Raw genomic sequence first — 19,527 nt, forward strand, 5'->3', positions numbered from 1 at the left:
TTGATTTAAAACATATTTATTAAAGAGCAAATACACTGTATCATAATTGTTATGCCACGATAGAATAGTAATTCGTTTCTGTGCTCATTTACATAGTTTTCATTTAGCGTAGTATTTAATTATTTTATTTATTTTTATTCGAACCACAGACAAAATTATGATGTACAATGATGTACAATGCTTAGCTGTTAAGTGCCATTTAAAGGCAAGTATAATAATGCGGTTATAAAATATGACTAAAATATACAAATGCATAATTTTTTTTTGTCAAAACTTGGTTTTCAATGTACGAATATATGTCACCATATAATACATATAGAAAAAGGCCTTACTTCCAAATTTTGTCTCGTTTTTAAATATAGGTTTTTGGCAAAGGAAGGAATTAAAAAAGTAATATATTTTATAATAATTCTTTATCAAAATATAAAGATGATAAAACGTTGAATGTATAATTTAACACGAGTGTTGAAACTACAGATGATTTTGTTTCGTTTATCGAGAACAAATTAATACACAGCATTCAACAGTTCATTGAATTTCACATCTGCATTTCATGGAATTCAATATGAACCGGCTTATCCAGAATTGCATATATATTAAAATAAAAGCGAAACCCGGCAAAGGTTGACTTTGATATAAAATTTCTATATAATTTAGTCATATTATCAATTTGGGAATAAATAATATAGTCGTCATTTTTTTTTGGATCACTTTAACCTCTATAACTTTTATATGGAAAGCATTTATAAATCGACAGCGTTAGTAGGAAACCCATTCGCTCGACCGTTTTGTCGTCGATTTATATTGCAAAATTTGTCACCACCCTTTTATTATATCGGGATGATATATATTCTATGTCTATCTTGAACGTTCATCCTTTAAAATGTTTTTGAAACCAGATAAGTAATTTCGGAGATTACTTTCTATATACAAACTTACAAACTTTACCTCATTATAATTTAGAGGTTTGCCGTATTTCACTAATTCGATTTTTTATTTACTTGTAAGAAAATCACTGGACTAGAAGACATATATACTAATGGTCTATCACATGGTTAGTAATCCTCTGCTCAAACTCGACTGTGTTTCCTTATACCGTTAAAGCTCTGCTAACCAAGCGGTTCAACGGTTTTCTCTCATTTTAGCCCTGATATGTGAAATTCTGCCACACGTGTGTACGCAATATGGGCTGGAGCAGCGTGGCGAAATAAACCTAACCCACTTCAAAGACGAGAGGTTGTCAGGTTATCCTTGCCTAAAAGTCGAACATTTAAAGGCTTTTACGTTACTTTTACTTAAAATAAAAATAGTACGTCTATTTTATTTTTCATTTGCATAGTAATCGTTTTTGTTGTTAATATTTATTTTGATATAAACTATATTACTAAACCCGATAACTTACAGGGAATATGTGCGATCAAAACCGTCATCAGTTAATATATATGTACATAAATGTCAATGGAAAATTTACTCTTTTGTAAAATATAATAACGCTTAAAATTGCATAAAGGACCGGATACACACTATTTTTTTCAGTTTTCTTTCGGAAGTTGTCACTAATGTGAGTTTTTTAAAATGACCTTTTTTTCTTTTTTAAAATAAGTAAGCGGACTAGCAAGTTAATAAATAGTGACACTGTAAAAAATATTAACCATTTCATACATTGCCAAAGTTCTAATAACCTCGAGTTAACTGCTAAACAGCTCTGTTGTGTTGTGTTCTGGTTTGAAGGTTGAGTGAACCAGTGTAATTACAGGCACAAGGGGCATAACATCTTAGTTCCCAAGGTTGGTGGCGCATTGATGTAAGCGATGGTTAACATTTCTTACAATGCCAATGTCTATGAGCATTGGTGACCACTTACCATCACCTGATGGTAAGTGGTCCATATGCTCGTCCGCCTTCCTATTAATAATATATTTAAAACATAATTTTTTTTTATATTTCTATAAAAAAAATATGGTAGTAATAATAATATAACTCACCTCTCGTGTATATATAGCGTCGAGCGATTTCAAAGTTAATAAAAAACTCGGAGTCGCTTTATTAATATGTAGTCACCGTAGCCGGGATAACTTTATTTCTTCCCGGTAGTCTTATTTCTTATTTGTGTTAAATATTATATATCACAAATCTAAATAGTAGCAATAACGCTTGCAACGTTTTCTCTTTGAAAATCAATATACAATCCATTGAAGACAATAATATAATAAATATTTTTAATCTTTGCCGATTTTTAATGTTCAATTACAATAAGTCCATGTTAAAATCATACAAAGATATTTAGGGCTAAATACAACAAAATAAATATTTAGTATATAATTTCTGTTAATTCCGTTTAATTGATAAATTCAAGCAACAGAGAAATATATAAATTGTCATATTTAAGATATGCTTAAAGTCCTGCTAAATATTTGGTAGTATCAATGTTTTGTGTACAGAAATTCAAATTCCAACATTATAAATATTATTACCTCTAATTGACGGTTCGTGTGGTTTTGCTATTTTGATAGATAAATTTGATTTATAACATATTTATTAAAGAGCAAATACACGTGCAATTTACCCACACTCATTTGTACGAAATAGTTTGCGCAGTTAAGCGCTTGCGTATGTATAGTATCGTCGAAAAACGTTTAATTAACATAGTTTGATGAATCGGTCCTTTTCCTGAAAAATTAAATTGCTCGCAATTTTCTTGCTTTTATGCCATAATTAATTAAACGGATTAGAATGCAGATAACTTGTGACACAGTTAATTAAACATTAAAGATACGTGGTATCTTTAATCTCATAACTTATTCAATCGCTAAATAGATAAGTTGTGTTGTGATCTGGTTTGAAGGATGAGTGAACTAGTGTAATTATAGGTACAAGGGACATAACATCTCAATCCCCAAGATTGATAGAACATTGGCTATGTATGAAATGGTTAATATTTTTTACAGTGTCACTATTTATTAACTTGCTAGTCCGCTTACTTATTTTAAAAAAGAAAAAAAGGTCATTTTAAAAAACTCACATTAGTGACAACTTCCGAAAGAAAACTGAAAAAAATAGTGTGTATCCGGTCCTTTATGCAATTTTAAGCGTTATTATATTTTACAAAAGAGTAAATTTTCCATTGACATTTATGTACATATATATTAACTGATGACGGTTTTGATCGCACATATTCCCTGTAAGTTATCGGGTTTAGTAATATAGTTTATATCAAAATAAATATTAACAACAAAAACGATTACTATGCAAATGAAAAATAAAATAGACGTACTATTTGTATTTTAAGTAAAAGTAACGTAAAAGCCTTTAAATGTTCGACTTTTAGGCAAGGATAACCTGACAACCTCTCGTCTTTGAAGTGGGTTAGGTTTATTTCACCACGCTGCTCCAGCCCATATTGCGTACACACGTGTGGCAGAATTTCACATATCAGGGCTAAAATGAGAGAAAACCGTTGAACCGCTTGGTTAGCAGAGCTTTAACGGTATAAGGAAACACAGTCGAGTTTGAGCAGAGGATTACTAACCATGTGATAGACCATTAGTATATATGTCTTCTAGTCCAAAGTGATTTTCTTACAAGTAAATAAAAAATCGAATTAGTGAAATACGGCAAACATCTAAATTATAATGAGGTAAAGTTTGTAAGTTTGTATATAGAAAGTAATCTCCGAAATTACTTATCTGGTTTCAAAAACATTTTAAAGGATGAACGTTCAAGATAGACATAGAATATATATCATCCCGATATAATAAAAGGGTGGTGACAAATTTTTCAATATAAATCGACGACAAAACGGTCGAGCGAATCGGTTTCCTACTAACGCTGTCGATTTATAAATGCTTTCCATATAAAAGTTATAGAGGTTAAAGTGATCCAAAAAAAATTGACGACTATATTATTTATTCCCAAATTGATAATATGACTAAATTATATAGAAATTTTATATCAAAGTCAACCTTTGCCGGGTTTCGCTTTTATTTTAATATATATGCAATTCTGGATAAGCCGGTTCATATTGAATTCCATGAAATGCAGATGTGAAATTCAATGAACTGTTGAATGCTGTGTATTAATTTGTTCTCGATAAACGAAACAAAATCATCTGTAGTTTCAACACTCGTGTTAAATTATACATTCAACGTTTTATCATCTTTATATTTTGATAAAGAATTATTATAAAATATATTACTTTTTTAATTCCTTCCTTTGCCAAAAACCTATATTTAAAAACGAGACAAAATTTGGAAGTAAGGCATTTTTCTATATGTATTATATGGTGACATATATTCGTACATTGAAAACCAAGTTTTGACAAAAAAAAATTATGCATTTGTATATTTTAGTCATATTTTATAACCGCATTATTATACTTGCCTTTAAATGGCACTTAACAGCTAAGCATTGTACATCATTGTACATCATAATTTTGTCTGTGGTTCGAATAAAAATAAATAAAATAATTAAATACTACGCTAAATGAAAACTATGTAAATGAGCACAGAAACGAATTACTATTCTATCGTGGCATAACAATTATGATACAATAATTGCATTCATAAGAATCCCACACAATACCTTCCGCATCAAACGTCACCATGACAATAGTGTGAACACTTCTCTCTAACAGTAATGACAGAATCTTTTTTAGAAAGCACTATTTTTATTACAATTGTAATAAAGGATGCCATAGAAACCAATTAATAAACATAGGATACCAAAACAATTTAGTCCTTCGAGCCGGATTCTCAACTAAAACGTCATTAAGATTGTATGGCAGGTATACTCTTATATTCGTAATTTGTACTCTTATACCAGTAATTTTACATTTAAAAGAAGAAGACAAAGCATTATATAAATTAACAACCCATATACAAAATTTTTTAGTAGTGCGGTTATTGTAAGATGATTTAATTGGTAAAAAAACGCTTGGACTTTATTCTACCTCGATGGTGGTTTTGGTAGACTTTCATCCGACACATGCAAGATTTCTCACGATATTTTCCTTCACCGCCAAATACTAGCTGAATTATACACACAAATTAAGGACATGAAAACTCAATAGTTCTCTCTGAGACCACGAGATTGTTATCTTCGGTGATGGTTCACGTATTCTAACCACTAAGACTTCTCTTCTTTGTTGTTACTTATTATATTTTCTTTAATTTTTTTCTATAGCCCAACAAACATCATATTAATAAATGATTTCAATACTACTTTACTTTTACTGGTGGTAGGGTTGTGAAAGCTCGTCTGAGTAGGTACCACCCACTCATCAAATATTCTACCGCAAAATAGCAGTACTTCATATTGTTGTGTTCCGGCTTGAAGGGTGAGTGAGCCAGTGTAATTACAAGCACAAGGGACATAAAATCTTAGTTCCCAAGGTTGGTGGCGCATTGGCTATGTAAGCGATGGTTGACATTTCTTACAATGCCAATGCAAACTAAGGGTGTTGGTGACAACTTACCATCAGGTGGCCCATATGCTCGTCCGCCTTCCTATTCTATAACAAATTACTTTCCAACTTAGGTATTATATTGATAAATCGTTTTGGCATTGTGGTCATACAATATGTATTCTTGAAGTCTGTCTAATATGTTTAGCGAAGTTGTGTTTTGGTTTAATTTTTATTTCATTTCTCACACAGAAATTTTACCTCAAATACAAAATATTTTCAGTGAGAAATACTTGTTTTCCGACCGTACTTGTACATGAAAATACTTGGACCATAGATTAATAGTGCAAAAATATTTTTAAATATTTTATAACCTACCTTCTTATTGTCTTCACTGAATGAATAGCTGGTTCGTTTTTCGTCCAGTAAATCGGAATAGCGATTTAAAAGCTAAATGCTGCTAGCTTCAATATTTCACGCGACCGTGACTACTCTGCAAATAGCTATTTTTCATTTAAATTTGTATATGCTTTGATTTGTAATCATTCTGATTTAAATAAAGTTATAAACTGTTTTTGTATTGTTAAGTGTAGCCAACATTGAAGATTATACATTACTCATAGTAATTGTAGAATTCTTATATTATTAAAAATTTATTAGCGATTCAAATCTAATAGGCACACAACATTAATAGGAAAATATGCGTCGCGCCAGCCGGACGTCGACAGTTTTAATGATAATATATAATTTACGTTATTGCAGTTATCAACGCGTTCAGAATTTTTATAGCGGAAAGGATAGAGAAAATATCATTAGTATCGATTCAGGACATCCTAAGATATTGTAGCGATATTAAAAAATAAGCCTTAATATTCAACAGAGAAAATTAATATTTTGATATTAATTAAAGAGTATTTTTTTGAAACGGTTAAAACGTCTCAAAAATACAGCAAAACATATTATTCATTTATTTATTCATAAGTTTCAACTAATCCTGATATATATACTCTTTGAACTTGTCCTTATGTGGCGGTAATAAGCTTTGCATTATGGTAATGTGATTCTCGAAAATAATATATAAATAAATATTAATGTTAATATTTCTTTTGTTGCAGATTTTCTTTACGGTGAATAAGAAATACAAATCATACTCGTCAATATTAACATTCGGTGATGAAGTTTAAAAATTCGGAAACAATATGTATTCGATTAAGCCAAGTGAAAAAATGTTTAGAAGGAAAGAGTGGAGGTTCACAGACAATATCGTCGCAGCAACGTTATATATATTCATTATTATAGCTCTAGGCAATGGCCAGACTGTACACATAGATGAATCGACTGAAATCGATACTACGCAAACAGATTTAAGTAATTTAAATAGTAATATAGAATCTAATAATTGCCATAGCTGTCAAATTAGTAATAGTAATTTAAATAATAAAGTAATTAATGAAAATCAATATGATCCAAAGGATAATAATATATTTGCTGATATAATAGATACATTGAGCACGTTTACAGAAAAATATGTATTTGTAAATAATACGGAGAGACAGTTACAAAATATACTAGAGCAAGTGCTAGATGAATCACTTAAAAAAGATAAGTTTGAAATATTCGAAGGTGTTGAAATTAAAGCTATTAATACGATAAATAAAACAAATCAAGCAAAAGACGATTTAGCAACAAGACGACAAGGAAGAGCGTTATTTAGCACATATACATATGAATACAGATTGTTTAAAAAAATAAAGAACTTCGTCGATACCCATATATTATCTATTAACCTACCAAAAGCGGCGAAAATCGTAGGATTCAGGTGTAAGTAATCATTTTGATACTTTATTTTGAATAAATATATAGTTTTATGATTCCCTCTGTTTCCATTTTGTCCTATTCCCCTTATATGGCCTGCTTAACGCCAACCCACCTGGGCTGGATAACTATCATAATATTATGTATCATTGAGGTGCTCGATGAGTGCGCTTAAATAAATTCTTCTGTCCGCTCTTACGCATTACAATTAGAGAAGGGTAAATGTATTTGCTACAAAAATTCATTTTAATTTAACATAATTTTATATATTGAAGCTACAACTACATTAATATAATATATTACGGCTTTACGTTAATCGTTGTTTAGCGGATAATTAGCTAAACAATTCTGTGTCCTCTTCTTTCAAATGGCAAATCAATAATATTAGAATAAACTAAATAAGTATTTAATTAAAAAGTCTTTCAGCAATGTTTATAAGTAAGGTCCATATTTTCTACATAAAATTTTTATGTTTAACAAAACGTTTTATTTACAGCTTTCGGACTAAAGAAACTCTTTTTACCATTACTTATCGGTGTTCAAGTTTTCAAAAGCATACTACTGGCCATGTTCTTGCCAAGTATCTTAGGAAGTTTCGGCAAAATACTCGGCAAAGGTTAGTGGATCCTGGTAAAACTTTCCTAATTAAATCACCGCAAAGTCAAAACTCGGTAACAAACATCACATCTTAAGTTAAGGTGATAGACTCCCGAACTAAATATTGTCTGGAAAACTTACAAACTTTTAATTACTCTGTATCAATTAAGGTTACAAGAATCACTTGCAATGCTAACTTAGATACCTGTAAATATTATGCTAATTTTTCAAATTACGATTGATCATAGAAATATAAAAGATTATAACATAAACTAAAATATGTTTTAATAATGAAATACTTTAAAAACAATATGCGTAGCAGAATGTTCTTGGAAAAGTAAGTTAAAGGTTCATCAAATATTAGGTATAATTTCATCAGTGGGCAAATGCTTACGTCAAACAAAAATAAATATACCATCTGGTGCATTATATCAAATATATAAAAAAATTATATTAATATTTCCAGGTATATCCCACCTATCAGCAGCTTCCAGTCAAGCTAGCTATCCGCCAGCTAACGGTGACGACCAAACCGCATACAATAATGACAATAAAGACTTCATGGGCTATGAAACGAATCCAGCCGCAACATTCGCTTACACGCAGGATGAAATGTACGGAAATGAGAATGATGTTAATGATCTATCTAATGTTGACATGTCGAGGTAAGATAAAAACTAAATACGACATTTTAAATAGTATTATGATGAGTTGTAGCATTACAGATGGCGCTACTAGTCCATTGTATTGCCAATTATTAAGAATGAAATACGTGTAAAAAATATATTAAGTAATTATTTATTACTTGGACTGAAAAATTTACCAGTCTACGTATCTATTTTAAACAAAAAAAATATCTCAACGTAGTCTAGGCAACTGTACAAGAGATATCATAGTGTATGGATAAACATTGTTGCGATTTCTATTCGCCTCCCGTAATCCGATGTTACGGATATCCGATATTATGATGAGTTGTAGCATTACAGATGGCGCTTCTAGTCCATTGTATTGCCAATTATTAAGAATGAAATACGCGTAAAAAATATATTAAGTAATTATTTATTACTTGGACTGAAAAATTTACCAGTCTACGTATCTATTTTAAACAAAAAAAAATCTCAACGTAGTCTAGGCAACTGTACAAGAGATATCATAGTGTATGGATAAACATTGGTGCGATTTCTATTTGCCTCCCGTAATCCGATGTTACGGATATCCGACACGTCTGGATTGAGTTGCGGCGCAGGAACGTCGGCTTTACGTGTGTAAAGTTCATAGCAGCCATTTTACATATTACTCGAGATTTAACCGAGATCATACTCCGTTATTTTAACCTACGTTTGAAATAAAATTGCATCGGTTAACCTTCATCATACCATACTTAATTGTAAACGATAAAGAGCTTATCTATATTATTTACTATTAATTAATATAATAGAGAGCCAGCAGAGTACTCGACCCGATATTCGCTACATACGATTTCTATCAAGCCACGTCCCCATGGATTTCCGTATTTTTTCCCTCGTAACTTCCACAAAATGTAGGCCAAGATCATAAAACATAATAATCTTTTTCCCAAGTTTACTGCTTATGAAGTAATACACAAAAATATTGAACATCTTATATTTTGAAAGATTTATATTTCAAAAAATTCAATTGATTATGTAGTCTTATATATTTTAACAAAAGGATTTGATAAGATTCGTTTATATTCATGTACGATAAATAATAAATTTAATAGTATGTAATAAACATAGCTATGTAAATTTGTTGAAAAGACGTTCTTAGTTTCTTGCTGGTTCTTCTTTTTATATTTAATTAAATATTGTAACATGACGATTCAAAAATGTTTTTATTGGCCTACTTCAATAAAGAATATTTTGATTTAAAGAAAATAAATTAAGGAGTCTTTACCCCAGCAGTTACATTAACAAGCTATTACTGTATACTTTCGTCAGTGGTAAAATTCCATAGTTTAATAATTTAATCTGCCAATTAATTTCTAAAGAAAATACTCAGCCTATAGGCTCAGTATTTAAAGCACTTAATAAGTTAAAAAATAGAGATCGGCGATATCCCTATCCTTCGAAGATGTCAATCTTTATTTTCCAATAATGCAAATGTTTCAGATACAAATTGAATAGAATACACGCAAAAAAACCAGACACCATATGTATTTATCGCATTCGTAATAAAAAATGACGTCAATTTATTGGTGTCAAATTGGATTTAATGTTTCCTATTTCTAATTTACATAGGTTCCTCAGTCTACGAATACTATTAGGTAAATAAGGTAAGGTTATCGTATAATCTATTAAGTATTTTACATGACCGTTTTACCAATAAAAAAAATACTTTATTTTATTTACCATTAGCCAATAAAAAAAAACTTTATTTAATCCTCATATCAAAATCAAAAATATTAGCTTCGTTAATGTGATGAGGAGAAGGAACTATAAGCTGTCTGTGTTCAAAATTGCATCCAAATCGATACAGTTGTTTTTGCTTAATTGAGTAACACATAAACATTTAAAATATTTGTTGAATAAGGCTTAAAGTTACTGTACAGGATTATATAGATGATAAAAAAGCTTCTTGTAAATATCATTCGATTTTCATAAACGATAAATAAAAACGATTATTACAGCACTATTTTTTTATTTATAAAAAAGAGGAGGTGGTGAGTTTTTTTGTCTGTTCATCTCGGTACAAACTACCGACAGTAGCTTTACATTAAATTGACCTCGTAAAATGACGCTTCAACAGTGCGTGTAAAACTCGAGTAAAATTATACTTTAACTTCAAATAAAATATCGAATTGTCGTAATTAAATTCTTGTATATTTTTTATATGATAAACGGGATTCAATCTGAATGAGGTTGGAATTCTAAGAAACACATGTATTGGCTTCAGAAATATTTCTTAAGGTAATACCAATTTGCCGCTTAAACCAAGCGTTAATATTTTACTATATATACGTAGATACAATAACAGCCCCAAGGGTTAGTATCGAATTTATAACTTTTAGGCCGCTTGATGGACCCTCTAACGTAGAATTATTGAGGCTTAAATCTAATATGATGAGGCAGCCTCAGAAAAAAATATACATATAAAAGTAGCATATCAACGTTCAATTTTAATCGATATAAAAGTCTCTTAATTATTTTCATTATATACCTTTTCAACTAATCTTGTTTTCGGTAGTGAAATAAAACTATCTGTCAGATGAAACTCTGACCCAAATATATTTTCATCCAATATATATAAAAACTGAAAATAATGAATACTTGATTAATCTGGTTGCTAAGAAGAAGAATTTTCATTCGGAACCAATGGTATTATAAGATTATTATAATTTTCAAGATTTTTATAAGAATTAAACGTGCTTACGTAAATAATCTTGAAAATTTTAAATAAAGTTTGCGTAAGATTCTACTTAAAGTAAAATAAATTTAAATTTTATCTGTGAAATAAAGTAAACTTCTCCCATACCTTAAGTACCATTGATAAAACGATTTATTTCCAGATTTGGTGCCGGAGGTCAAAAGGTTTCTTATTTGCCAAGCAAGAATAGTTACTACAAAAACCAAATGACAACAACAACCAATAATTATAAGGTAATTTAAATATAAGGTCAGAAAAAGCTTAACTAATTAATTGTATATTCTTAGTGTGTATTTATAAGTTATTACGTGCCGGGAAATAAATTAATTAATCTGTTTGTGTGTAAATGTGTAATGCTGGTATGTGTCGTACATAATCATGTCCTGCATGGGAGCAACGTGTTGGAATTAGCTCCGAACCCGTCTCATCAAGAGGAGATTTTGATTATTTAAAATCTCCTGCATATAATTATCTTAAATTAAAATAGAAACGTCTTACGTTAAACAAAGTATTTTCAAAAAGCAAATTTTACAGGAGAGCGTTCTTAAAATTCAAAAAATTTCAAGTCATTATTACTTCGTCCCTTGAAGGTCCAAAACTTTGAAACTTCACAAAAGACTCTTATTTTATGTCTACATTATATAACTTTGTAAATTTTGTTTATAAGCTGATCGATTTTGGTTTTATAATACATAAATATACGTCATTATAATTTAATTTATTATTTATTGACTGATTTTTTATTATGGAACGCCGAGATGGCCCAGTGGTAAGAATACGAAAATCTTAACCAATGATCGTGGGTTCAAGCCCGGGCAAGCACCACTGAATTTTCATGTACTTAATTTATCTCGTTCTTGACGGTGAAGGATGTGAATTCCTTGTGAATTTCACTGAAATTATGATACATGTGTATTCCATCAACCCGTATTGGAGCAGCGTGGTGGAACAAACTCTAAACCTTCTCCTCAAAAAGGGAGAGGAAGTCTGAGCCCAGCAGTGGGACATTCACAGGCTGTATTATATTTATATAATAATATTATTAAAAAAAAATTAAGTATGTGTCCGATATATACTTATTCAAGGGAATTTAATATGCCTAAGATTATACATATAACTAATTAAATACATATTTATTCTTGGTTATTTCATTATTTCTATTTCAACTAGCAGCATATTTATAATAAAAGTATAATTCAGTAAATCAGAAAAAGTGTGTCCCAAAGATAATGCAGAAAGTATAATATGTTATTGATGTTTTCCAGATATTCCAGAAGATTCCGGCTTCCTCGATGATCCTGAGTAATTATGACCCGTTCTATTCGCCTTTGCTTTCACGTCTGGATGGCATCTTCGCTAGACTTGGTAAACTAATTATCTTAATTATAAGTTCCATTAAAATCTAATTAATTTGAATTACCGAAATCAAACTCAAATCCAAATTGAATATTGAAGCACGTATTGAGTTGGCGTCTGGAAAGAGAAAACACGACAATAGAAATTTAGAGGTTTTTTAAATGTGAAAATAAATCTCAAGGGAGAACAGATTTATTTCCAATAATTAATTAAATTTCTGATTTAAATTTAAAAGCTTGCACAAAATCTATTAATACAAACTGTAATCATAGAGAACCTTAATCTGACCGATTTAAAAAGTTATATTATTTAATTATCCTAAAATTTCTTGTTACGTGAAACTGCTTTGATCATTCTAATAAGGTCCCTCGTATCCCTTGGACAATTTAATTTGCAACCATTTTTGCGTAACATTTTCGCCGTTATCCATAAATAATAATGAAACTGTATGTGATTTACATGGAAGATAAATATAAAAATATAGTAGCATAGGTTTTATTTATCGTTATATTTTACTGTATTTGTATATTGTAAATGTACCCCACATTTGGACTGACAAATAGTACCTGATGGCAAATAATGTACCACCATATATAGACATTGGCGCTGTAAAACATAAAACATTCCTAAAATCGCCAATGTGCCAACTTTGGGAACAAATGCTATGTCCTTTCTGCCTGTAGTTTCACTTGAACTTCAAATCGGAACACGACAATTCTAATACTGTTTTTTGTTTGAATTTGTGATGAGTGGGTGATACCCACCCACACGGGTTTCCACAGACCCCTGCTAAGAAGTAAAAGTCGTCAAATTAAGTTTTTCTAACGAAATATCAACTCTTATCTACAGGACTAGCTCCAACAGAAACAACCACAGAGGACAATATGATAGTAGGGGGACAAAGCGTCAGCGATGTCAAACTTGAATCTTGCAGAGAACAGTTAATTTGTTTGATGTACGCCAGCCCGGCGAAGTACGCACCGTATAGCAACTTAGTATCCGCGCAGCTAAGCAGGTAATAACTTATCCTTATAATACCATATTACACTCAGAATTAAGTTACTTTATGCAATGACGGATGAATTAAAATAAATGTTTCGATGTGTTATTTTTGTTTATTTCGAAAATAATATTTACATTTTTAAATTGTTAGTGATTATTTTTTCATAATGAAATATATACGAACAGATGGTAAAACCTTCTTCTCAAAACGGGAGAGGAGGTCTTTAGCCAAGCAGTGGGACATTCACAGGTTCTTACTGTAGGTGGTAAAAATCAGGTGGAGCTTATGAACGCTGTCAATACCCAAAACTATGTAGAGGATATTTGTAGAACACAAAAAACTCTTCATTTGCTTTGTTATATCTTTATTTTGTGACGAACTATATATAATCTATTTGTGGCTAATAACAATTTTAATTAATTCACCACATAATATTTTTAGTACATTAAAACTTAGGTTTACCAGTTCAAAGTAGACAACAATCTCGCTTCATTTATTAAGAGTTCGCGTTTACGAAAAAATAAAGCATAAACTTCTCTATAAAAACATGGTCAAAATAATTCCTTAAACCCTTGTCTATGTCAAGCAAACATTTACCGAATATTCCCATACTAGGCTCGTATATTAGCGTTATATCTGCGTTTGATATGATAGCCAGCCGAATAGATACATCGCTTCAAAGAGGCCTGTCGTAAGCAGTAATACTGTTATGATAGGCAGAATAGGAATTGTATAACGTAATTGTGACGATATTCTAAAACTAGACGTTAATGTCAATCCACAAATTGTTCAAAGCAAACATTTCAATTTATGGATATACGTTGAAATATGAATTTCCTTGCGAACGTAATATACTGGAGGCGTTATTCTTACATTATTAAATATGGTAATTCAACAATATTTTTTTTTATTTGGAAAACTTTAATATAATATATTCATTAAAGAATTCCATTATCAAATTGAAGCTTCTTTGCAGAGGATGAAAGTAACATTTCGAGTTCGAATGGAGAATATAAAACACAAAAAAATAATTAATATCCGTCAATTTATTACGATAATTTACTAAATTATGATAATTAATAAAGTAATTATCAATTATCGTAATTTAGTCATTTTATTTATTATTATATAAAGAGCAACTGACTGTATTCATATCATATTAATGAGCATGTCTTGTACACACACATGTTTAGGAATGTATTCTAGCTTATAATTGTGCAGGTTTGTAATTTTAAAGTATGTCCTGATTTTATTTTTTTGTGTACCTAAATAAATAAAAAAACAAATTTCACCTATTAACCAGTGCCACAAGCTCGCTTTTTGTTACACATAAGCTTATAAACATTATAATATATTTTACAGAGAACTAAACGAGCTACGTCGTCCAGTTTCTGATAATCCGGAAATCTTGCGTTTCTTCCGTTACATGCGAGCAGCAAGACGTGGTCAGGAAGGAACTGACTGTATGGAAGCACATTCAACTTGTGCTGTTAACACCACGCCCTCGCACACGATGATAGCTGCATACCACGACATCAACAAGCTCGTCACAGCCAGAAAACTAAAACATTAAGGTGTACATTGACAACTAACTTTTTCTTTCTACTACTACAACTAACTAATCTTTTCTTTTTAAAGTCTCACCCACACAAACGCAAACACACACACACAATTACATATAAATAAATATATTTGTGGAGAAGGTTTTAGAGCTTATTCCACCACGCTGCTCCAATGCGGGTTGGTAGAATACACATGTGACATAATTTCAATGAAATTAGACACATGCAGGTTTCCTCACGATGTTTTCCTTCACCGTCAAGCACGAGATGAATTATAATCACAAATTAAGCACATGAAAATTCAGTGGTGCTTACCCGGGTTTGAACCCACGATCATCGGTTAAGATTCACGAGTTCTAACCACTAGGCCATCTCGGCTTCAATAAATAATATAATAAGCTCTAAAACCTTCTCCTCAAAAAAAAAGGGAGAGGAGGCCTTAGCCCAGCAGTGGGACATTAACAGGCTGTTCCTGTTCCTGTAAATATATTTGTCCGTAAAATTAAACTTTGTCTTAAATTTTGTTTAGCTTAAGTTACAAATTAATATAGATAGTCGAATTACATATAATTTTACATTGATTCCTACTTTAAATGCAATTGATATCCTAGGGTGCCCTATATTAGAAATAGTTTTCTAAATTTAGGTTAAAATTCATGTAAATGTTGTATTGTTCAATGATAAAGAATAACGACGAACTACTAATCCCAGCCTACTCCTACTCTATTGTTGACGACGTCCTTTTTTGAGATAAGCCCGTCTTTGTTTGTTTATGATCATTTTTCTCAATGCCACACATATTTCTTGTTTTGGAAAGTTAGAGGAGTAATTTATTTTATTCTCCACATATATCACACACCAAGCTCTGTCGCATCTCATGAGAAGTTTACTGACAACTTATAATCTATATATAAATATAATAATAACTAACTGACTGACTATCAACTCACAGCCAAACTACTAGCACTATAAAAATTTGCATACGGATTCCTTTTACACAGTAGGTAGGGTAGCATTGAGGAAGAAATTTTGAAAATGAAACCCCTAAGATAGTGTAGTAATTTTTGAAGAAAGAACTTTGGCAATTGGTTTCTAATGGATCATTTCTGACTCTGATCAATTATGACGCGAGTGAAACCGCGGGTGAAGCGCTAATCGTACAAGTAACACATGAGCATGAGAACACACTAATAAGCCATAATAATATCTCTTGTACAAAATAAATCAAAGTTATAAGTTTGTGTTAATCCACAAGTCTAAAGCCTTGTGCGAGAAACTGTGTTTCAATGATATATAAAATAAGCAATCTCAACGTGATAATATCAACATAGCGTTACATGAGTAATCTAGTTAGCCACGAAATTAGTTTGGGATTTCAAAATGAAGCCTTTAAGATGCTACCTTAGATAATTAACTATGAACTCTTTACTGTAGCAAATAGAGTAGATTTTGTTTTGTCAATGCAGTTAACTTTGCAGGTCACTGTTAAGTCCTTGAGTAGGTTAATTTGATTGTATATGTGGTCTGCCGACATGATATTACCAAAGCTTGTTATGAATAGGTATGAATAATTACTTATTACTGTTAACATTACGTAAAACAGATGCGTAAATGGGCCACCTGATGGTGTAGGAAGTAGACATTGGAACTGCAAGATTTAAAAACCATTCCTTTAGTAGGAGATTAGAGCAATTTAACGAGCCGGTTGGCGTGGTTGGTAGATACTTACCTTTCACGCCGAAGGTTGTGGGTTCGATTCCCACCCAGGACAGACATTTGTGTGCATGAACATGTCACGAAATGTCAGAAAGTGATATGCGACATTGAATATAATAATAATAACATTTCAAGAATACACGTATTAAAATAATTTATCAGCGACTTATGGTTGTCAACATATCACGGGTGAGTAATGAAGTGAGTTCTTACAGAACCTCACTGCTGGTACTTTAGTATCAACTGATTGACATAAATAATTGATATAAGATAGAAGATTAATAGATGTTGATCATTATTTAAAAAAGTAAGCTAGCTAGGGGATATGATATAATCTAAAGTGTCAAGCTGTAAGAATACAACAATAAGTCAGATAAATTTGTTCTAGACTATAATATAGGTAATTAAAAATTACATACAGTAACAGTAACAAACAGCCTGTTAATGTCCCACAGCTGGGCTAAGGCCTCCTCTCCCTTTTGAGGAGAAGGTTTGGAGCTTATTCCATCACGCTGCTCCAATGCGAGTTGGTAGAATACACATGTGGCATAATTTCAGTGAAATTAGATACATGCAGGCTTCCTCACGATGTTTTCCTTCACCGTCAAGCACGAGATGAATTATAAACACAAATTAAGCACTTGAAAATTCAGTGGTGCTTGCCCGGGTTTGAACCTACGTTCATCGGTTAAGACTCACGCGTTCTAACCACTAGGCCATCTCGGCTTCAATAAATAATATAATAAGCTCTAAAACCTTCTCCTCAAAAAAAAAGGGAGAGGAGGCCTTAGCCCAGCAGTGGGACATTAACAGGTTGTTCCTGTTCCTGTAAATATGTTTGTCCGTAAAATTAAACTTTGTCTTAAATTTTGTTTAGCTTAAGTTACAAATTAATATAGATAGTCGAATTACATATACATATAACCACTAGGCCATCTTGGATTTTTAAAACTAAAATTACATATTATAATTATAATTTTATTCTTCCTGTCCTCATCCCACTTCATGGGGCTGCCATAACATGTATTCTTCTTCCATTCCACTCTGTCACTCGTCATCGCGGGCCGGCAAGGCGGGGACGGCTAGTACAGAACATTCTTCCCGACTGTACTGGCCGTCGTCGCGTTTGGACTCTACTACCACTTACCATCAGGTGGAGTAGAGTCATTTGCCATCCCGGGGCATATAAAAAAAAAAATCGCAGTAATTACACCTGTCATACAGATATCCTTTCTTACCTAATCCATACACACTTTTTTCAGCCTCCGAAATCCGCTATATACATCAACATTCACACACATCACTCTTCTAGTAACGTGCCTTTCATCCCTTTTCGTCACATGCCTAAAAAACGCTTTTTTTTTAAGTGCCACTCAGACTAGCGAAGGTTGGCAGTCAGCTTTAAATACTCCTTCTTGTTCTTCGCGAGGTGAAAGAGTTCGGCAGCACTCGCGATTCCCGTCCATTCACGGATGTTGCACAACCAAGACTAAGGTTTCTTAGCTAATCACTCTTAAACTTTTCATTCATTGGTGCTACTTTACTTCTAACAAACTCGTTTCTTGTCTTGTCTATTCTATTAACACCGCACATACCTCTTATCACTCGCATCTCTGCCACATGTGCTGGTGGTAGAGCTTTGTGCTACTGGTGGTGGAGCTTTGTGCAAGCTCGTCTGGGTAGGTACCACCCACTCATCAGATATTCTACCACAAAACAGCAGTACTTGGTATTGTTGTGTTCCGGTTTGAAGGGTGAGTGAGCCAGTGTAACTACAGGCACAAGGGACATAACATCTTAGTTCCCAAGGTTGGTGAAGCATTGACGATGTAAGCGATGGTTAACATTTCTTACAATGCCAATGTCTATGGGCGTTGGTGACCACTTACCATCAGGTGGCCCACATGCTTGTCTGCCTACCTATACTATAAAAATATATATAATAAAACAATATTGTTTTGTTACAGGAGACCAAATTAATGCAGAAGAAGAATGAAGTATCATAATATTACTTTGTGTGCACTTGCAGTTACAAAGTTGCGAAGCAATGATAGCTTTTCTCGCAACACTAGAACTACAAAACTATCCTAATATTAATATTTAAGTAATCTAATTACCACCATATAATAATATTACTATTGAACAAATTATGTTATTTCACAAGTTGCCCTCTAGGACACTTAATTTATAGGTTTGAATCAAATATGATTTCGCTTCTAGCTCTATTCAATCTATTTTAGTGAAATATCTAGTGTTTATTTGAATTTATTTAATAATTATAATATTATTAAATGAAAAAAAGAAATTAAAATTGTCCTTTTATATTTTTTTAAATAAATATAAATAGAAGACACTACCCAGAAACCTGTAAATAATTAATTAAAGTTTAATGAAAAATACGTCTTTTAAGACTTATTATTATTTTCAGACGTATTTTAATACAAGCTTTTATTTAATCTATATACTTAACTATTTATAGTCAGCAAAATTAATATTTCAGTTCGGAAATCGATTGTGTGTGGAATTTAAAAATTAAATTGTGAGATTTTGTCTTAATATAGTAACAGGTGAATTTAAATAAAAGCATGTAAAAAAAGGAAATAGCATAATACTTTTATCAAATAATATATTAACCTTTATATATAAAAGAGGTTTTATAATTTTAGTTTTAATTAATTTATTAATAATTGAGT

General features: G+C 31.4%; 1 protein-coding gene across 1 annotated transcript in view; it reads left to right on the plus strand.

Annotated features, from left to right (window-relative positions):
- LOC126778166 (uncharacterized) overlaps positions 1-18,862 on the plus strand; it is a 67,705-nt gene extending 48,843 nt beyond the window's left edge. Inside the window, exons 2-9 of the mRNA XM_050501610.1 lie at positions 6,517-7,222; positions 7,713-7,832; positions 8,280-8,478; positions 11,340-11,430; positions 12,463-12,562; positions 13,403-13,568; positions 14,919-15,130; positions 18,802-18,862. Coding sequence (XP_050357567.1) covers positions 6,601-7,222; positions 7,713-7,832; positions 8,280-8,478; positions 11,340-11,430; positions 12,463-12,562; positions 13,403-13,568; positions 14,919-15,129 — 1,509 coding nt within the window. The 5' untranslated portion in view covers positions 6,517-6,600 and the 3' untranslated portion in view covers position 15,130; positions 18,802-18,862. The remainder of the gene's footprint in view (positions 1-6,516; positions 7,223-7,712; positions 7,833-8,279; positions 8,479-11,339; positions 11,431-12,462; positions 12,563-13,402; positions 13,569-14,918; positions 15,131-18,801) is intronic.
- The last annotated feature ends 665 nt before the right edge of the window (positions 18,863-19,527 follow it).

Source organism: Nymphalis io, chromosome 25, assembly GCF_905147045.1.
Source record: "Nymphalis io chromosome 25, ilAglIoxx1.1, whole genome shotgun sequence".
Classification (NCBI taxonomy): domain Eukaryota; kingdom Metazoa; phylum Arthropoda; class Insecta; order Lepidoptera; family Nymphalidae; genus Nymphalis; species Nymphalis io.